Here is a 22,792-nt window from a genome sequence, read left to right as displayed (position 1 = left end):
GCCTGTAGCAGACCCCCACCGTAATGTCACCTGTCCCTGCCTTCCCTTTAATCCTGACCCACAAGCTCTGGGTCAGCTCCTCATCCATCCCCAGGCAGAGCTCCATGCACTCCAGCTGGTCATTGACATAGAGGGTGACACCCCCTCCTCGTCTCCCCTGCCTGTCCTTCCTAAAGAGCCTGTATCCCTCCATCCCAACACTCCAATCATAGGACTTCTCTTGTTATTTTTCCAGGGCCAATCTTCAGCTGAATTAGTGAGATGATTCAGTTCAGCCTACTAAGGAAAGGGAAAGAAGCTGCTTATCCACAGGTTACATTTGCTATTTAAAGAAGAGAACGTTATAAACCAGAAACATGATAGTTAGAGGATCTGGATGTTGCACTGCACTCAAGTTCAGATTAATACCATACTATAAAAAGGCCAACTCATGTAAAAATTACAAATGCATTCTTTAAGGGCACTAGAGAGCTTCAGTGGATGCGTATGAGATCAGACTTATCTTTTCATCTGTCATGTCTCCCACACATGGTTTGAAGTATAGCACTAAAAGAAACACCGCAGCAAGCGTGTGACACATACTAATCCACTGTGACATCCCAATCTCAAATAGCTAAACCACAAAACCTAAAATTTATCATTCCTCCTGTATTTTTACTGGAATTGTAACTACCGAGAATAAATTTTGTATCCACATAAAAAACCCAAACCATTTTTAATGCTGTTGAACTTTTACAATTCAGTAGCTCCTTTGCACGGTGTAAGAATGATTATGTTGTCGAGTTTCTTTAATTTGTTTTCATTTTTTGGCATCTAAATTACAATAAATGCCCTTTCATCTTTATAAAATGTAGCAGGGCAAAAATCAGTTTCTGACTGTGTCTTTTGCATGCATTCTATAAGTCTTTATCATGTGTTCTTTTATTTGTCTCTTTTCTTTAGAAAATTGTGCCTTTTTTTAAATTTTTTTCAGATAAAAAGAATAAAAAAAGAGGCAAAACTAAGTTTTTAATTCTCCTTTCGTAGGCATAATGAACAATGTTGCAGAAAGACTAATACACGAAATCACTAGTATTACAACTTTTCAAGCTGTTTTTCTCCATTCCTCCTTCATTCTAACGTTGTCCTAGCCTCCCCCAGTCCCCAAAGCACAGCTGCTGCAGAGTAAGCAGTTTTTCTCCCAGATAAAAAAAACACCTATCGCTTTTCTTCAAGATGAAACAGGTATTATTTAAATATAATTTATAGTATATAACATTCCATTTTACATTTAATGTTTCCTAAATTAGCATTTGTCAAATTAACAGTGCTGTATCCACATGCTATATGCAACAGTAAAGAAAAAGTAAATGAAGAAACATAGGGTTCACTGTACATACTGGATCCAACACTGAAGAGCAGCAAGCACAAAAGTGACCTGCAAATGACATCAGTATGTCCCTCTATTGCTGGGTTTCATGCTACTCAACAGTACTTAGTTGTATACTAACGGTGAAAAGCACCATGACTAGTAAGCTGTGATACACAATTGTGGAGAGCACAAAGTTGAAGATCAAAGATCAACACAAACAGATGGCCTAACAAAGACTACTTTTGGGGGGGAAATAAAGAAAGGAAAAAAAAAAAAAATCACTATACATGTAAGAGGTCAGTTTTAACTAAGTTCATCAGGTTGCCCTAATTCTGACCTCTGTGAAGTACTGCTTTGAGGACCCATTACAAACATTATGCGTAACACTAACTAGGTTAGGTGCAGCTATATTCTGAAAAGTATTTAATATGCCACGAGGAGTCCATGTTTCACTACGTGAGACTTAAGTGGTCCCTCCCTAACTGCCAAACTTGCAAATATTACTTCCGTTTTGAGGACCTAGATAATTTTTTGCATCACAAGTAAGGGGCTGCAAAGTAAAGACACCTTTCGCTATATTCATGAAACTTATTTTTATTTAGCATCATGCCTCAAGTGTTTCCTTGCTCAAGCCTCCTGGCTTTGTGAGGACGTATAAACCTTGCTCTCAACTTCGCAAACATACAAAAGCCCACCTCTTACTGCTTTGTTTGGGTTGGTTGGTTGGGGGAGTAGAGGAGTGGGCAAAGGGAGGTGCCAACTATGCTCCAGAGGAAATCAGTTTATTTAACTCTAATAACGCAAGTTACTGCATGGAAGATTTCTACTTGTACATAGTCATATATACTAATCTAGAAAACACAAAAATTCATCTTAAAAACCTGTCAGTTTTCACAGCCAACTTCAAAAATAGAATCAACACTTAAAAATGCCAAAACTAAAACTGTATGTATGCATGCATGCACGAGAAATTACCCAAAGAAAATCTGAGATTAGAGAAAAATTTTCATCAATGACTGAAAAGCATTTATCCAGAGAGGAATCAAATAAGCAAATGAAGTTTATAGTTAGAAAATTTGATTTTTGTAAGCTATAAGATCTTAACAACATAAGGTTTGACTTAATTTGTTTTTTCCCCACTCATATAAACCCAAAATTCAAATTTAATCTAGGGGGCAAAAATGACTAGCCTATACATTGGCTTGAAATCCTCAAAACATTGACTTCCATTTCAACTGATTCAACTGCTGTTCTGTTTCTAGTAGATAACTCAAGTTCTATGATAATTCAGCCGCTGAGATTCTTCCTCACCAGGACAAAGATCTGCCCTATTACCTAATGACGTTTTCCGCAAGAGCCGGGAATATTGCTTGCTAACATGTAGTCTTTTTGCAACATTTTTGTCACCAAGCTTTAGAATACCTTGCATTTTACTAAAAAAAAGAAATCATACACTTATCTATACAACATTAAAGGATCAGCCAGATGTAACGGTGTTAGACACAGGGCAATAATATCACATAATAAAGTGGCAGAAAATTACCATCCTCGGGTTTGGTCAATGCCTTCAGCAATGAAGTCAGCAGGGAAAGCATCTTCAAGTTCTTTTTTGTTTTCAAATGGATAATGGACTTGTGCATAAGGCATGCTTCCACTCTCAAACCAGCAATCGAAAACTTCAGGGACCCGGTGCAGTAAGCCCTTGCCACAGTGCGAAGGAATAGTTAGGTGATCAATACTATAGGAAAGAAAGATTGACAAATTCAAACAAAAACAAGAATTAGCACAAAAAGTTACCTAATATGCAAGCATAAGGTTATGACAGGAATTTTTATTTTAATGATTCTTCAAAAAGGTCAGCATTTCCTTTGACAATTTTTATAAATTTAAAGCTATTTTAGAGTTTTTTTTGTATTAACAGTGTTTAAGACAGAAGAAAGGAAAATTTATACATGTTAATCGCAAGTCCTCTTACTACTTTTCTATTCTCCCTAAATCTGTTTCTCAGGGTTTGGGAAAACCAGTATTTTTTATGTCTGCTCAACTATTTTTAATGATGAGTTAACAGTCTCTGTGACCGACCTTTCTCGATGGAGATCAGTGACTTTCACTCCAGACAGCTCTTCCAATTCTGCCACTGAACCAATACAAACTACCTGTAAGAGACACTCAAGAAATTTAGTCAGTTATTTGCACACAGTAGCAATTTTTTTTAACATTAGACAGGAGACTTCTAGGTCAGTCAGCATCTTCTGAAGTAGCCAAGATAGCTGAAAAGACAACAAAAATTTTGTTGTCCCCTTCTTCAACCTAACAAAGCAGCAAACGATGTTAGATACCACTGCCCGATTTAATACAATTCATGACAGAATAACTGGAGACTTTGAAGAACAAGCATGTTGTCAGATATCAAAAAAGGTTGGGTTTTGTTGTTTGGTTGGTTTTTTTTCCAAACAACCCACAACCAATCATCTCTGAAAATTCAATGATCCTGACTTTTATATAGATAGGAGTTTCAGATCCCAGGTTCCTCTTCTGAAGCTAAGGTAAGCAGCTAAATTGCTCATAATTGAGTGTAAGTGTTCCATCCCGGGTACACTAAACTGTTCATATTAATGGCTTCTTATTTAAAGTGAAAAAAAAGCGTCACAGCTAACAAAGTGGTTGTTAAGAAAGGTACAGACTTCTCTTGTTTTTATTGCATCAACACACTATCTAAGAAAAAAAGGAAAAAGTTTCAGTAACAGACTTGCATCAACGTCATGAAATGTTGATGAACCAAATGATTCTGAAAACTGTATGTAGGAGAGAAGGAAAAAAAAGCAAAGCTTTCTTTGCTTTACGTTTTAATCAAGTTTAAGCCTCCCAGGGCCCTGTGGCCCTCTCTCATCTGGCAGGATTCACGAGCCACAAGCTGCAGTACAGGTCTGGATTTTGGAGATCCAGTCCAATTTGGAATTGCCATGGATAAAACTGTTTTTTGACAGATCTGACAGGGAAGGAGTTAAATGTACCAACGTAAAGTAGGCTAGGCATTTTTCACATAAGATAACTTTCTAACTTGCTCTTAGGATACAGCAAGTCAGAGCAGTGCTCAATTCCTATAGCTAGTCTTAAATATATGCATATGTATACACACAGAAATTATGACTAACCAAAAGGTTTTGGTGTATTTAATTTAAAAAAATTGTCATGAATTACAGAGAAGATAGAAACTCAGTCTGATTTGGTTTTTAAGCCATGATTTTCCTAGTCTGATTCAACTGCTGATCTGCATTACTAATCACCATCTTTTATTGTTAAAGTACTTTTGAAATGTAACTTTTTCATTACTTATCTATTTGTCTTATTTTTCTACAGGAAATGAAGCATTACAATGATTACAATAGTCAAGTACAACAGTCTGCAGTTTGCATAGCAAACCACACCAGGGGATTGATCCCTGTTAAAAATACGCCTTTATCAACGAACTATTTTTAACCCAGATCTGTTCTTCATTCACCATGTGGCCCCATAAGCAATCGTACAAGCTCAAGTGAGCAGGCAGCAGGTGCTTAGTTCAGCACTGCTGGCCGAAGAAAAGGTTTTAATAGCAGCATGGGTAAAAAATACCCTCGTATACACTGATTACTTCATCTTTGCTAACCTTACTATTTAAACATACTTTCACACTATGCTCTGGGTTAAAAGCTGCTGGGTTAAAAATTGTTTCTTTTTGAACCAAACATTTCAATATTCAAGTAAGATTCTGAATATTGGATGCATCTGCAGAACTGCACCCAGCAGAACATATTCAGAGAAGAGGTAACCCCAAGTCCACATGAAAAATCCAACAGGCACCAAAGGAACACAGATATCGCCATAAGACTGCCTCTGTCCAAGTCAGCAGGACGGAGCTACTCTGTCCCAAAGGTAGCTTATTAGATACTCGAAGGCAAGAGAACAATACAGCAAGTAGATGCTAATCAAATCCAATCCCTCATTAGGCCACACCCACTCGTTTCTGCAAGGAACAAACTGGTTTATGCTCTCAAATCAAAGCTACGGCTTCGGATACATTTCTTCAACAGCAATGCCTACTTTAGTAACCTGGCCCCTTTCTCTACCAGTCACTTGTTCCTCCTCCATTTTATTTTTCAGCCACATCAACTACAAAACCAGCAATACCAACATTTAATAGCGGACAGCAAAGACTGAAATATATAGGCTGGGACTGGGGGCTGTTCAACCCTGTTTCAGCATCACTGAGATCTAATGTGAAATCAGAGGTCAAGGTTAAAGACTTCTAACAAAATGAACATTAGCATTATATCCAGGATTATCTGTGTAAATAGGAAGAATAAAGCCATCCAGCAGCATTTGTGGACCTCAGTGTTCCTGTGGCATAGTTCTGCAGTCCCTGTTAAGTAAAAATGTTTGCTTTTATTGGTTTGTCATTTCAGCTCTGTTAAGTACCTACAATCAAAGAATGAGGAGTGTTCATAGGAAGAAAGAAGTCCATGCAGTGTATCAGTATATCAGCAAGACATTCTGGGATCTTTAGAAAGCATCTTCTGTATAGTAATTAGTAAAGGAAATGACTGCTAAGGTCAGCTCAAAGTGGCATTCTTAATGCAGCCTCAAAGCAGACTGGAAGCAGACTAAAGAAGTTGCCTTACCCTTCAGGAGAGCACAGCCAGAGTTCTCTCCTTCCAAACCTGTTACGCCAAGACTGGGTGCACCAAAACCAGTGGAGGGGTAACCAGTTACGTGAGTGACAAGCAATGAAACAATCGGAGAATTTCTGTAACATCACTGAATATTTAATACTGTGATTTGTATACAAGTCCTATAAAATTAACTTATGTCCACTTTATCAACTTGGGTGCTATATTAAAGAATTTTATTATCTAACCCAAATGAGATGTGTTCCTCCACTGAGGAAATCATTGAGATTTGAGAGCTTAAAATGATAAAGTGTCTATGAAGATGCGGTAATAAACACAAGCTTCAAAATTTAACTTCCATTATGCGTCTCTACCTGATAATTATGCCAAAATAAAACTAAAATAAAAGCTAAAACAAAACTGTGAGAAATCAGATATTGATTTGTAGTAAGATTCACTTTAATACCAATTAATTCACCTTATTGTATATTAAATAAGGAACTGTTATTACTTCTCCAGGATTTAATATGCACAGCATAATTGCATGCGACAAAGTGTTCTTTTGAGAACAAGACGTGAAGAGGAGGCTCTGCAATCTTACATGGCACTAGGCTGCAGTAAAACTGAAGTCAGGAAATTTTCTCTGTGAGAGCAGATGTCACTTAGGCCTTAAGTTCCACATCCGTTCCAATGGTATTTAGTTTTTGAGCTATATCCCACATGCATAAAAAGAGAGTGAATATTAAAAAAACCCCTAACTTTAAATTAAGCAAGGTCCAGAAGCCATAGTCAACTACTGAAGCATGACATTCAGACTCTAGAGTAAACAGAAACGTTTAACATCAACGGATAAAAATAATAGATCTGTTGGTATTCCTATCATTATTCAGAACACCAAGCCCTGAGGAATATTTGCAGCTGATTTCAAAGGAAAGGTCAATCTTCCAAGCGAGACATCATATTGTTATTAAAAACAAACAAATCAAACCTAAAAAAGCAAAAAAGTCTGTACACACAGGAATACAGACATTGGGAGGTTGGACAGAAAATGAAATATTATTAAAGGCAAGGAGTGGGAGTAATGTAACCTTTACACAATCTTTTTCCGCTGTAGAATGAAGTTTTGAAACACTTCAGCACAAACCTGAAAGCTTTTTCTCTATCTAAAAAAACCTGTTATACCAAACAAGGGACTTAAAGTGTAGTTGGAAGACTGACAGTTTATACCTAAAAGTTATGAATAAATGTTAAAAGTTAACTATTATATGAGAGACAGAGCACTTGGTTTACCAGTAATTTACAGACACACTCATAGGATAAATAGAATTCAAATGCCAAGGCTTTCTTAGATACTTAAACCGTAATTGCAAGGAGTAACTCCCTCCCACCCCCAATATCTCCCTGCCTATCAGCCAGATTTCCAACAAAGAGGAAATAAAATATGCTTTATGGTGCACATCTAAGCAATAGTGCAGTTTAAGACAACAAAATTCTTTTCTGGCATACGTTTTCCTATTTGAGGTCTTCCACGTCTAAAATGAAAACTAAAACTTTTTCAAATCAAGGGAGATAGAAGCAAAGGCTTGGGATGCTGCCATCAGTACCTGCCTTCCATGGACATCCTGACATTGATTAGCATTTCCTATTTCCAGCATGAGGAAGGACTTACTATACGTGTCTAATGGAACTAACCCACACAAAAAAAAAAATTCTCTTCAGAAACAGTTTTAAAAACTTTGTGTTTTGACACTTAGAAAACAGCAGTCTTCCAAACTTCGTAAAGCATCATTATGCTACCAACTGCAGGGTACCTTACAGCTTCAAAAAACTCATTTCTAGCATTCCCATTAAACACGTTCATCATTCCACTAGATTCACATTTTTACAGTCTGTTACATTCACATTTGTAGCACTACAAATATATATTTTCACTGTTCTACTATGGTGGGCTTGCTTTTACACTTTCAGCAATTCATTTGGCTTGAAGTAACCGAGCATCAGAATTTCAAAAACAGACTGAAAGGACTGAGCAAAAAAAAAAAAAATCTCTTCCTTGCCATTTTCTCACTGCATTTGTTATTTCCATTAGATTTACCATCACTGCAAATTCTTCCAGGAAAGATAAGATTAATTCTAATATAAAAACCAAGAAAAATTGCTTGCAGTTTTCAAGCAAAAGCAAAGAAAACATGTACGGGCACACAAATGCATGCATACATATGCATATATCTATCACCTATTAGAGATATACATATACTGTTAAGACATATTACTAGAACTTAAGACTGCAGCAGCCAAAGATATAACAGTCTATCAAAATAAGCAAACAATATATACAGATAGGGTTTTCTGTCAACTGGAAACCTCTCTTACTCACCTCTTCAAAATCATCACTGACCCACAAAGGGATGGGTGTTCCCCAGTACCGGTTTCTAGATATAGCCCAATCTCGTGCGTCTTTAAGCCAGTTCCCAAAACGCTTCTCCCTCACAAAATCTGGAACCCTGTTCCGGAAATAAGAGAAGTCTTCTGTTATCACTGCATTCCACTTAAAAGAAAGCTCGTAAGAATGGTTATATTTTATTTCATCCACAAAACAAGTTAATTTCAGCACATTGCATGAATTGGAGCACATTCATGTTACGGCACCGGCTATTGCAAGGCCTACAGACTTGCTGCCAAAGACATAACACCATTTCTTCCGCCTTTCTTTGATCTTCAGCTAAGCTACAGAAGTGAAAATAGCATGTTTATTTTACTCTACAATAACTTAGTAAAAATATGTGCACCATACAATAGATTCATTAAGGATGAAACAATGTCCAAAACTCCTCAGGATAGTCCAACATTGGAGGATTATGCTTAAGGGTGCTTTATTTTATATACAGAAAAAAATACCAGTTACTGATTTTGGTGCTGAATGAAATTACAAAGTTTCAAAAGCCTGGAGTAATAGCATCAAAAGGCACCTTGCATTATGCATGAGCATCCAGGTATCTGCACATTACCTTTAGGCTTGGAGAATAAAGAAATCCCAGGTTGATATATCCTACCAAAAAGCCTTTTCACGCTATTTGTCATCTCTACTTTTAATTCTCTAATTAAAAAACAAAGCCACCACCCCCGCCAAACACAAAAACATACCAATGCTGGCTAAAAACCTCATTTTGAGCACTGATGGGTTCTGAGGGATGTTAAAGACAAATTTTCATTATATGAAAGTGTCTTGGAGCCAAAAGGTTAACATCAGAATCCGATACCTATCAAGTTTCTGAGACATGCTAAATGGCCTCATGGTTTGATTAGGAACAAATTGTTTTCTCTTATGATATAAACAAATATTTAACTAGTTATACAATGATTATATAGCAGATAAGGAAAAGCAATGGGTTTTGAGGCCAACAGTATACCCCCTTCATGCCTAAAAGCGCATTTAAAAAGACCAACCTCAAATGAAACTCACAGGAAGAATAAGACAGTGTCACAGATGCACAGAAGCTGTGAATGAACAGCTAAACAATAATACAAATAACTCTAGAATTGAGTTATTATGCAAGCCACAGCAAGTTTTTCTGGGTTTGTTTTTCCAATGTAACTAGAAGGTCCCTTCCCAAGGTATGAGCTGGATTTAGAGACCCAGAATTTCTAAAGAAAGGAGCAGCCAAACTACAGAAAACACATGGTCTCTTCCACCTTTTCTTTTTGAAGCTCTTGGTCCTCTATCAATTTTTTTTTTTTTTTTGAAGAGGAAGAATGATTTTTAATCACAGATCAGCCCCAAGAGTAATAAAAGTGAAGAGAATCCTTTAGAGGAAAAATTAAAAGAACGGATTCACATGACGCACTCAGGTAGGATTTGGCCCAGCAGCGGGAGAGCTATGAAATAAGTGTGAGCATCCCTCAAAAATCTACTGATGAAAATGAAAGCTACTGTCTTTTAAAAGTTTTACCCATGACGATGCCATGTGGAGATCTGCAGACTTCTTGATGCCAATGTTGTCTGAGGTGGATAAAAACTACCGTTAAAAGACTCACTAATTATCAGCCTGAAATTCCACAGATTCACTAGTCATTTCTAGATTTACTTTCGGCTGCAAAGTTATCTTCTGTAACATTTCATAAACAAAAATGTAATATAAAAAAAATTTAAACAAACCCAGTGACTGATGTTTCACATGACATCCATATGCCTGCTTTGAAATTTATACATGTATACAGGCTTTCGCAATTTGTTTTAGAGTGGGACTCATTACTATTAACTTTTTGTGGTGACCTTAAGAGACCCTCTCGCCAAACACAAGTGGAAACTGTATGAAGATCATTAGCATTTGCCCAACATTCCACTAATGTGGAAAACTTCTCTTTACATCACACCTAAACTAGTTTCCATTTTTCAGAAGTTGTTAGACACTGATTAGCTGAAATTATTAGTCCAATTTAACATAGCTAGAGGCTGAAACAGTCCCCCAATGACATTAAAATGCTAAGAGTTTCAACTCTGCCTCCTCAAAACATGCATGAAAAATTAATTTTATCCCCAAAGTGGACATTAACCACAAAAATGTATGTGGTGTGATCTCTCTCTCTCTCTCTCTGAGCTATGAAAGCATATAATTTACCTCTCTGGTAAAATTGTCTGACCCTGCTGCCAGTTTTCAGTGGAACATAAAACACAAACCACTTCATCTACTATGAACCACATTTGCAACAATGATTTGTGGCACTTTAGAGGTACAATACAGAAATAACACTGACACAGCCCCCAAATAAAATAATAAGAGCCTGTATCTCAAACACATTTTGAGCCCATCACTCAAAGAAAGCGTTACTTAAAACAACTGGTTCTTATCACCACACAGATGCTGCCCATACATGCTACCCAGATACCAAACAGCAGATACAGCCTCCAACTGGGAACAAGCTAGAGGAGGTATCCGCAGCAGAGAACAGCCTTGCCAGTCCTGCAGGTCTTCAAGACTACAGCCTGTTCCTTTCATTTAATTTAGTCTCACTAGATTTAGCTACAGATAGCTCAGTCTGACACTTCTGACTTACCTACATGTCATAAGAGAAAAAAAAAAAACAACCAGAAAACCAAGAAAACAGAGGCACCTTCTATTTAAATATTTCACTAGGCTGGGAAGACAGAACAGTGTATTCTCAACAACGTTGTTACTAACACCTGATCATTATGTTACACCAACTCCAGGTTAGTGTTTCTATAGGGTTTTTTTCCATTTCTTTTTGATCCTCTTCTCTTAGATATTTTCTTGGTATATTTCTCTCGTTAAATTTTAATAAATATAACATCCTGCCACAGGTATATATTATTAGTTAAGGAAGCATTTTTTACTCTTCCATTTACACAAAACAATGATTTTTTAAATTTGCAGAAAGATTGTTTGTTTTACTCAACTAAGGAGACTAAGGGCAGCCTGAGGAATGCCGCCCTCTGGTGAATTCTGCTCCCTTTTCTCCCGTGCAGTAACTGAAGAAACTTGGCCTCACCCTGAGACTACACTATACTGTTTAATGTATCAGCCCACAGTCTTCCTCATAATTCCCAGTTAATTTTTCCATCTGTATTCCCAAGTACATTGCAAACAGAATTGTGACTTTGATATGACGACGATAAAACTGTGAATCACTACCGACGCTGGTCCTTAGCTTTCAGGAAATTTTGGGGTGTGTTAAACACCGCTTACCTAAACCCAAAAGCTGAAACAGTCCCCTGAAAGTTAACGGCTGCACAACTGGCCACTGACCCGTGCATCAAAACTGTCCTCAGGGGATGGATATTTAGAAGCTTTAAAAAGAATAAAAAGACAAAAACAAAAAGCAAGGCCACCCACATAAATAATCCTATTTTACAACACAGATATATGAAAAAAAGCCCTTTCCCATATGCTCACGTGCATGGTTTTCATGTTTAACCAGGTATCTGTCACAAACCCCCTTCAGCTTGAAAGCACAAATTTCAGTTTTATGCTTGTGACTCCACTGAATTTACAGCTGGGTATGACAAGCAAGGTGACTAGTGCTACAGCCTGTTTAGAGTAACCCACTGCTAATGGCACTGAATAGATTCAGATCTCAGAAAAGGTCAAGCTCCAGCATCAAACAGTTCCCCCGAGTTTGCAACTGAAATCAAAGCAACTTCTCTCCTAATGCAAACCTGCTGCAGCTCCTGAAACTGTGCTGTTAGAAACAGGGGTTTTTATTTCGCAACTGGTCTACAATTTGTGTTGGTTTTGACCTTCAAATTTCTCTGCAAAATGACACAGATAGGATTTCCTACTTCTTTCTCAAACATTTAGCAAGGTTAAGGAGACTGCTGTCTCAGCAGGTCGTGAAGCTCTCGATTCATGCCTGTAGAATAGTGTGGAATAATAGCTATTTCTACTTTCTTGGCACCCAGGATAGTGCAGACATTTCAGCAGTTGAAAAGTTCAGGGAACTGAACTCCGCAACACAAAGGAATAAATATTGATTTGTCAACTCATAAATTAGAAGGATTTTGAATGGAAGTACATCAGTTTCAACCTGTTTGGATGCTAATTTCTATCTTACTCTCCCAACATCAAAACCCTACCTTAACAAGTTAGAAATTATGAAAATTATTAATCTGCTCCAAATTTGTATGTCCATTTTTGACTGTTCCTGTTTTTGAAGCAGATTTAGGGTTTTGCTAAATTCATGCATTGCTAAGTCCTCTGCACAGTGAACTCCCACATCCTTTCTTGGTAGCTACTCATTTTCTTAGTGTCTAAAATAAAAACTCCATTTGACAAGCAAAAAAAAAACCACACCCTGAAGAGCAAAGGAAACTCCAGTCCTTTAACAACATTTATTAGCTTATCAGAACAGAAACCATTTTCTTTGCCTTCAAAGTCTACGTACTACCCAGCACCCAAGTCACACAAGCAAAGTGGGCATGGATTTGAAAATAGCAAATTACGGACCATCTTCAATCCCAGAGCATGAATGGGTGCGCTAACAGTAGGTTACCATCGCTGCCGATCCAGTGACTTCACCACCAATTAATACCTGAGGAACAGCATCAATTAAAATTAGTATATTTGCTTTCTGACTCTTGTCTCCAGAAGAGAAATGTGCAGGATGTAAAAAATCTAAATCATTACATAATCCTTTTAATAAGCTTCCTCCTGGATTAAGACATCTGTTCCTTTTCTGTACATGTATTTTGAAGTATCTCTCTCATGCTCATAACACAATTACAAATACTGAATTCAACTTATTATTCCATTTCGAAGCTCAGATGTGCTCTGCATGACTCCGTGATTTGGCTCACCTTGCCCTAGTCACAGGACACAGGAACTCTGTCTCAAAGCAGTACTGTCCCTCTTTTCTGTAAACACAGATATCACTGCTGAAATAAACAGCTGTCAAATATTGCCACAGCAGAAGCCTCATATGTTTTATCATCAATTTACCATTAAAAGCTATTTAAGATGTTACATAAAGATATACTAATCCTTTCTCACTCTTCATCATTCTTCTCATCAGCTAATTTTATTAATTACATTCTTTGAAAAACCACAGCAACTGCATGTATTGGATAAGATTTACTTCAAAATTACTAACTGAAGGAAGCTCTTAGCTTATGAATTATTTGAAAAACAGCCCCATAGAGTTAGACTATAGAATTGATAAACAAAACACTACCTTAAATAGTGTGAATTAGGAAATCTAACACCAGATTAGCACCCAACATCTGATATGTTTGGTTCTGAGAAGATGGCCCAGATCTATCCTGTCATCTGGTGACCTGGTAACTTTTTAAGTGACACCTGAAATCAGGAATCACTTATCTGTCTGGAAAGGAGGAAGTTATTCTTCCAGAAAATAGCTGAGTTGTAACAGCAAGAACAAAGCTGATTAAGTAGTTACCCTACGTCATTTAATTAAATATGTACGGATTATTTAGATTCATAGCATAACAGCTGTTTTTTTGGTTCAGGTGTAGAATTTGCTTTTCTTTTTAGACATTAACCAATCTTCAGAAGACAAAGTCTTAAATTCCATTATGTTAATTTACTCTAATAACAAGCCTCCTTCAACATGCCCTCAAATTGATTTTTAATGGTTTTTAATTCAAGGAGATAAAAATAAGCAACTACTCATGCCCTTTTGACACTTTAATTAGCGCCAATCTATATCATGGACCTAATTAAACACCAGGGGAGGCAGGAGGGAGGAAAGGGGAAGAGAGAGGAAAGGTCAGCTGTTTGCAAAGCACGCAGAATTTCCACTGCAGCAGACTCTTTCTCCTCCACAATTCATGAAAACTTATTAGAATGGTGCACAACCACATACCCCACATGAGTTCGGGTTGCCTCCACCACTGCAAGAGAATTTTCTGCTTATATGCAGCTTACATTTGCTAAATGAATAGTGCTTTCAATCATTTTGATACAGCGATGTTTTTCTTCACTCTTTTATCCTGGTTCCCATAGCAACAAACACTTTAGCATGAGACTGCAATGCTGCTGCAGACTGCATCATAACCCCGCTGTCAGCTGTGTACAGCTGCTTGACAAGTCAAGATTAAGTGAAGCCGTAACCTCCAATTTTGTGATACTCTCATAATAAAAAAATCCCGATATATTTTATTCGTATGACCCAGACACCATGCTAATTGCTATTAAAATTTTTAATCTTGCCAATAACGGCAAAAATCCCTGCATCCTGAAACCAGTGAGAAAAGAAGCTTTCACTTTTCTTCTTTCTGCATAGTTTCCTTTGGAATAGTCTAACATTTATAGTTACAAAGTACTTTTAAACAGCATTACCACTTAGGATTCATTTCAATTTCTATATATAAATGTGTTTGCAATCCTATAAAGGTGGCAGACATTCAACATACTGCAAACGCAGATAGATTTATCAGCTGCCTGAGAACATGGCACCATAATTGCTTAGTGAACTGACATTTGGAATCTTTATTTAGTAAGGTATTACTTGAACCAAACAACAAGCTTTTGATGACCATTCACTGGGACTGAAAAGATACCTGCTGTATTCATCACATAACTGGCAATCTCTGCTCAAGAGGCTTTGAGAGGAAACAGCAAAATTAGGACACAGCAGAACACAAGCCATCAAAATCAACTGGAAACTCAAAATTCATGTCTAATCCTCTACTATGTCTGATAACAGCCAGTAATAAAATCTTCTGACTTACACTGCTCTAAATTAGACAAACACAAGGCTAACCCTGCAGCAATTTTTTTTTCACCTCCTACTGTAGGCAATGACACTAGTTTGAATTTTTCCTCGGGAAGTGTTGCCATCTAGTGGCTGCACATTACTATACACTTCACCATCGCTACTAGAGAGAAGACCTAATTTGTATTCACGTTTCCCAAGTAAGAAAAGTGTGATTGATTATTCAAAAACAAGAGTTACAATAGCATGGTCATATTATAGGGAAAAAAAGGGGGCGGAGAGAGGGGAATCACACACACAAGATGCATTCAAAACTGTTCAGATAAAAATGTATTTATTAATGCTAACAAACTAGGAAAGAAAATGTCCTATGAGACATCCTAAAAAAAAGAAAAAGGAGGAAAACAAGGGACTCAGAAACTGATTTTCCTCCATTATGCTACAATTCTGTTATGACTTAAAATTCTGTTGCCCCTGCTACAGACTCCAATTTCTCATCTGCACAAAAGTTACAAGTTCAGCAGAACAAACATTAGCTTTCTATTGCAGATGGGCTCTACAACCTATCTTCTGCACACCCTACCAGCCTTAGGGCTTATGATACAGAGTAAGCATAATTTGTGATCAAATCACACCTTTCAAAAGGTGGGAGACAGTTTGCTGTTCAAAGGCAGCGCTGGTCAAAGATTAGAAAGACCAAGATCAAAAGCTTCTCAAAAGATTAATGTGTTTGACTGACGCATGTGAAAACACTTTGGTTTTAGAGTGCTCATACAGGAACAGCAGGAAATGTGTGCAAAATTCACACTTTGTAAACCAGGAAATTCACTTCTAGCAAAAAGGCCTATCGGATGTGTTCTGTGAGGTATTTTCAATAAGAACTAATGGTTTAAGTGATGAAAGTCAAAAAAAGGATACCTTCAACTAAGGACCTATCTATACAACAAGCTCTTTATTACAATGCTTGACTTTGTCAATGCCAAGAAGATGCAAGAACAAAAGGCCTCTTTGAAGTCCCTTACTGTCTTCCATGACTGCTTTCCTTCCGCTGATGCTTATTTTTCAACTATACCAAGTGCTGTACATCTTACATTAAGCAATGTCAGAACTGCGCAATAGTCTCTAACACTAGAAACTCGTCAACAGTTAGAGGTAAATCTTTCAGGAGTTACTGAAGTAGAACTTTAAGTGAGGGAGGTTTTTAAAAAATAAAAATAAATTAAAAAAAAAAAAAAGAGTTCAAACCTGGTATTTAAACACAAACTACACAGTCTACAGAACCTTTTCTGTCGACCTGCAAGTATGAAAATATTACATACACTGCCAGAACTGTGAGCTACAACAGTTTAGAAACGTAAGTATAAATTGCACCAATTTACTCTTTAAAATAACTTATAAATTTGTAGTTTACGCCAACTTTGAACTCTGTGATGACAGGAATTAGTCCTATATTATACAACGGAACCTAAGGTGGCATTGTTTAGTTGCTAGTCTGTGGTTACGTAGGAAACGCTCCTTCAACAAATCATTCTATAAGACAATAGTTACAACAAACAATTAATGCTGAAATCCAGATCACTTAGACGAGCTTTGGTGCTGCACCTAACTTTCCTTATCAAGGTAAGAGGAAACCAAGGTCTGTCAGCCCTGAATGGTACAGCAGACAACTTTGCCCCTCTTTATCTCAAGTACCACAGTAGTAGGTTATCTGAATATGAATACCTTTTTTTTTTTAATTTAAATTTTTTTTTTAAATAATCTCTTCTGCCAATTGTGTGGTAAAGAGAACATTCAGTAACAGACCTTGGATTAAAGACTGAAACAGAGTCTCTTAAACACTGTTCCAATTCCGCATTTTCAGCAACATCCAGTACAAATTACTTCCCACTCTGATCAGAATAAGGTTGGGAGAAAGAAGAGAGGGTTTTTTGGTTTCTGATTTTACAAAAATGCTGGCACATTACTCATGTAATCATTCTTGAAAGCTATAGTTAAGTTCCTTTTGAAAAATGAAGACACGGTTTTAAATTTTGGCTGGCTTTAAATTTTGAATAACTATGGCTTTATCAGTAGGCTAATTCATTAAAAAACTAATTAGAAATGCAATCAGGTTGCAAAGTTTGTCCAACTATGTTTAATCTATTTCATCAAAAAGGATATCTATAAAGAGTGCAGCTATTCTTAAGGGACAATATACCTATCAGTCATTTATAGGAATAAAAAAAGCAATGCAGTCAAACTCATTTTGCAAAGGTTAATATAGTCTGAAAAGCATTTATTCCCAATTTTCTCATTTTCAGGACATGCTGAAGCCCCAGAGAGTCCAAAAATAAATTTTTAAAAAGCTAGGTATTATTCCTATGACACTTTCAGAGATCAAGTCTCTTCAAAAGCAAAAAAAGTAGGTTTTGGGAAGGAGGGAGTTCCCAAAATTTAAATATGAATATTGAAGAATGCTAGCATTCTCAACACCAACTTAAGAAGTTACATCCCAAACAAAACTGACATCAGTGAAGAACATAGGAAGAAAACCTTAAAAGTAATGCCTTTTTCTTTTAAAAAGCTAGATTTTAAAAGCCATCTTTATGTAACAAAAGCCATTGAGTATCCAAACTAGAAATTATGAAATCACATACTGGAAATATATATGAATATTATTTTATTAATCATTTAGTGATAATACAGCTCTACTTGCGGCCATCTTCTGTACAAAGAGATTCTCAAAATCTCTAAGACCATACTGTTTTGAGAGGAATCTTGAAGAATCAGTTTTATGGTCAATTACAGGATTATGTTGAGACTCAAGCATTGCCTAAAGGACAAACGGTTACTTTAATTCCAAGCATGTTGAATATTGCCAATTAATACAATTGCCTGGTCTTCCCACACAACCTTTGCAATGGCAGCTCTCACATTTGGTTCCACTTGTATTCCCACTACTCAACGCTTAGAGAAAGCACCACTTAAAACCCAAATATGTAGATGAGATAGGGTTCAAACTGTTTACTAATTCTTATTAATGTCTTCTGGATGAGTGGAGGTCACTTATCAGTTTCTTCTTAAAGCTTTCCTTCTGGAAAAGCAAAACTATCTCAACCATTCAAACACTTCCTTAAGTGGAAGGATCAGCACATTTTTCTTATGTTCATGTGAAAATTAAGTACGCAGGTCTACTGTCAGTCATCAAAACAGTAAAAGCATCTTGAGAAAGCTAATTAAAGCTAAGAACAAACACTTTCACCCCCTCTCCAGCTTATTTTTCCCCCAAAGAAGGATCACAGTATGTTCTGTTATGGAAAACAGAAAGCAACACTTACTAATCTATAAAATCTTCTTACATATCCAGACTGGGCATGTGCTTATTAGCAAGCCAACGCTGCAGCATTTTTGGACAGTCTCTATCATGGATCACTAACTTTTCCCACATATTTCAATATTTACAGTGCTTGTACCACGTAAGCAGTTATGCAAAAGCTGCTCATGGAGAATTTAATTGCTAACTACTGTCCATGATAAAACGCAGCATAAGCTGTAATTGTTCACTGAAAGTTGAGTCACCTTCTTTAACACCACTTCAGTTGCTGAGCAGAGGCACACAGGCGTGGAATCCCAACTCTCCTACAGTCCTCGTATGAAAAGACTGAACAACAACTGAAATGATATACAGTACAACTGAATAAGGCTGTAACCTCCATATTTTCCCCACCTGGTCTCAACTTCCTAGGCACAAGTTACTTATGAAAGGAGGAGAAATAAAAATAAAGGTTATGAAGGTGGAGAAGATAGGGTCCTTTTGTTACTAACACACCATAAACCCAAAATTGACTCTCAAAATGGCTGCCATCGCCAATAGTTCCCTCTTCCTGCTAATTTATAGTGCATTTAAATTATCTAAAACTTATCTGTTGTTTTCTACATAAATTTCACACAAATATTTTTCACATTCCCTATATACATATAAAGATTTAATTTTTGCCACTAGTAGAAAATTCTGATTTAAACCTCTGATACTTATAACTATTACATAAGCTAGGGCAGTTGGGTTGGGCTTTTTGTGGGTGTTGTGAGGGGAAGGTGGGTTTTGGGGAGGGGGTGTTGGTTTGTTAGTTGTTTTTTTTTTCTCTTTAAACACACCTATGATAAAGTATCAACCTTATCTGTAATAACTAGATGAAAAGAAAAAAAACTTACCTAAAAATCAGTTTAATTTGGAACAATTAATACCCAGAGTTTAGCTGCCTAAATTCTTCTCTCTAGTGGACCCTTTTGGGAGGCTTAACTGTGTACTTCCATGCTTCCGCAGGTTTATTTTCCTTTGCAGTTTCTCTCATGCTGAATTTCTTAGGATTGTAGAACATGATTCGAGGATACTTTTTAATGATCCTGTAATGTATTTTCACTGTAAATTATTAATATGTATTCAACCTTACTTACACCCTAAAATAAATTTCTCATTGGGATTTTACACAAGCAAAGAATGCCTTCTTGACACAAGAAAGGAATAGTGCACAAACACGTTCAAGCACTGGCCTGATATGCAATTAAGCAGGTTGTATCTGTTTATACCAGGCAGACTATCCCATTGCTCTACCGGTTTGAGGCACATGTGTCAAACCTGAGATAAAACACTGTTTAAAAGTGGTTACCAGCCCCATTCCAGTAACATTGGTTCAGAAAGACAGAATGGAAATACGAAGTTAAGTTAGCACACTAACAGTGAAATAGAGCTTTGTAAAGTTCCGGCACGCACACACACACCCCTCTACACACCCAACCCCTGGCAAAGGGAAAAAAAAATAAAATGTATTTATACACATATATGCAGGAGACATTACCAGTAGCATTGGGCATTATTCTCCAGTAGCTTCTCCACCATGTGCTCCACTCTTACAAACCAGCTTGGCACAGCTTTGTATATCAATGGAGTATCTGACCTGTAGAGGGAAGGTGATGGGGAAGGGAGCAAAACAAACAAAAACGTTTTCAGTGCTACACTATTTATAAAATACTCTTTAAAATGTATTTTTGTACATGACAGTCCCCTTTCCACAGACTGAATTCATTGTCGTTCCTGAAATATTATCAGTTACAAAGGTTGGGTTTTGGTTTTTAAATTACACAAACTGTTACACTTATGCGAGCTACTATTTTAAAATCAAATCCTAAAAAAAAAAGTTTAAAAAGCCTTCAAACCCAGCAATTCAAGTAATTTGTATAGCAAAAGAAATCATGAGAACATTCAAACAATACTTGAATTTGAAATTTATGTTCCTACATAATACAATAATATGAACTTCAGTAAGCATTGAGTCATATTTAAGTCTTCCACTTCAGCTCATTCTGTATCTTTTCTATGTGTACGTCAATCTGAAAAGCCAGAAAACATTATGCTATGTTTTTACTATCTGTATTTAAAATAATAATAATAATAAATCATAAAGATAAAGTAACAGTACCCAGGATTAACTAGAATAATGTCCCATTCCAGGAGGAAAAGGAAAGAAAGAGATCCAGATAAACATATAAAAGTCAGAAGTTATAAAGACATCTTAATATATTCCTTACTTCAACATTCAAAGAAAGTCATACGAAATCCATATATGGTGGGAGCAGATTCAGAACTTGGGATTGCTTAGAAATGAAAACACTATAGGGCAGAGTGTACAGACTGATAAGTTCTCTAAATTACCTAGTAAAATTAGTATCTCTAAGCATCCGACCACATTGTGTCTCAACCTGGTCTCTTATTTGCCAGTTCCGTAATACAACTGCTTAAGGTCTTAAGAGATTGTTCAAGTAGCATGCATCCTTCTAAAGGATCCAGTAATCAAATAGTGGGTACAAGTCATTATAGGAGAGTTCAGACATTTCTAATCCTTCACATCCATCCCATTATTGCAACTTGAAAAGGGACACTGAGCTCTGGGGGATGGAATCTGTCTATGGATACAGAGCAGCTTCAACAACACTGGGAGAAGTAGCTCATTCTCCCTTACTATCAATCCACCCCACAAAATGTTTCTTAAAATATCACTTTTGTTTAAGTCACTTTGCCTCAGAACTTGGAAATACACTTGCTCAACAATAATTCGCAAGCAAAGACCCTGAGAAACTACCATTATCTCCTACATGCAGTCACTACTGTAAACAACCCATCTTAAAAGTTTAATTCATTTTACTTATATCTATAGCAAGGATTCGTTTGAAATGTACAAACTATTGGAGATAATGATGTAAATTAAAATTGCTACTGTGGAAGCACTTCCTAAAGGTACACCCGCATGACCAACAAAAGAAGAGAAAACCCACAGGAAAGGTTATTCAAACCTGAAAAACCGCCCTCACATTGCATAAATCCCAATAATAAACAACACTTCACTTCTCTTAATACTATATTACGGAAGGTGTTTCCTTTTAACTATAAGCAATATATTTCAATCTGTATTTTTTAAGAGTTAAAGTATCTATAACCCTACAGGAAATGATAAGAGCTGAAAGCAATAATGTAGTAGTGTTCCAGCTATTTAATGCAAATGTGCTAAGCTAGGAATTTCTGCTGCTCAAATTTAAGTCCTAACACCTAAAAAAGGGAACAGTTCAGTTAACTCCTCACACAGCAGCAAGATCACAGTAAAAAAGAAAGTATTCTGCAAGCTAGAAGGTCCTCCAGAAGTATTTTAGTTTCAATGAGCGTCTTGTTTCAGATGTGCTGAAGAATGATGGATTGCCATCATAGATCTTGCGTTACTGGAAACAAGAATAATAAAACCTGACAATAACAGTTTTCCACATGGTCTTAACATATTGCAAAAAGAATGCTGAGACAATAAACTGGTACCCAACCTCTATCAGGAGTAAGCAGCTGACAGATGGGGCTGATGAAAGATAAGCTTTAGTGCAAAAGTAGCTTCAGACACAAAGGATCTACGAAAAAGAGACAAGCAGATGAAGCCGTGATCATTTCCCAGGCTTTCAACCTAACACTGTAACTTTATAATACTTGATAACCATTCCAAAGCACCCACAGAGCACTGTTTCCACCTACATGAAGGTAGTAAGAAATGGCAGATGGCACAGTTTCCCTGAGTATCTTCTTTCTTCTAGCTGTACTGCCAAGTAGTGTCTTGGCAGGAGACAAAAACAGAACAACATACTGAAAATCTGCCCAATCAGTAACATCTTACACATTTCTGCCCCTCATGACCGGTGAGAGGGTTGAGGAAACCAGATTCATTTATTTGCCGTAGAATCAAATGAGAAATACCCATTACTGGGTTGTGTTTTCCATCAATACAAGACAAGGGAAAAAACACCCAGACAGACCTAAATCAGAGACTGATGCTTACAAAATTCCTGCCTAAGCATTCCCCTCTGTCTCAGCTGAATGATGTTTTGCTCCCCTTATAAACACATCCTTTAGAATTGTATCAGAGGAATCAAAGCACCTGAGCAAACTGCCTGTTCCTTAGCAGTGCCACAAAATTAGCATTCTCTGAAATACAATCTTTATACTTGAAAAGATGAAGATTGGAAAGACCGTTCTCTGTGGACACTACACACTCCCAACGGTTTTCTCATACCTGTTTTGGACTGCACAGCTGTTGTA

General features: G+C 36.9%; 1 protein-coding gene across 1 annotated transcript in view; it reads right to left on the bottom strand.

The window, feature by feature from the left end:
• IARS (isoleucyl-tRNA synthetase) overlaps nucleotides 1-22,792 on the bottom strand; it is a 113,340-nt gene that overhangs the window by 52,896 nt on the left and 37,652 nt on the right. The window contains exons 13-16 of the mRNA XM_009287042.2: nucleotides 20,022-20,120; nucleotides 8,375-8,501; nucleotides 3,434-3,507; nucleotides 2,895-3,089 (exon numbers count right to left, since the gene is read on the bottom strand). Of these exons, the coding sequence (XP_009285317.1) occupies nucleotides 2,895-3,089; nucleotides 3,434-3,507; nucleotides 8,375-8,501; nucleotides 20,022-20,120 (495 nt within the window). The remainder of the gene's footprint in view (nucleotides 1-2,894; nucleotides 3,090-3,433; nucleotides 3,508-8,374; nucleotides 8,502-20,021; nucleotides 20,121-22,792) is intronic.

Source organism: Aptenodytes forsteri, unplaced genomic scaffold (assembly GCF_000699145.1).
Source record: "Aptenodytes forsteri isolate BGI_AS27 unplaced genomic scaffold, ASM69914v1 Scaffold105, whole genome shotgun sequence".
NCBI lineage: Eukaryota > Metazoa > Chordata > Aves > Sphenisciformes > Spheniscidae > Aptenodytes > Aptenodytes forsteri.
Note: the sequence above shows the minus strand (reverse complement) of the source record. Positions and strands in the feature narration are given on the sequence as shown.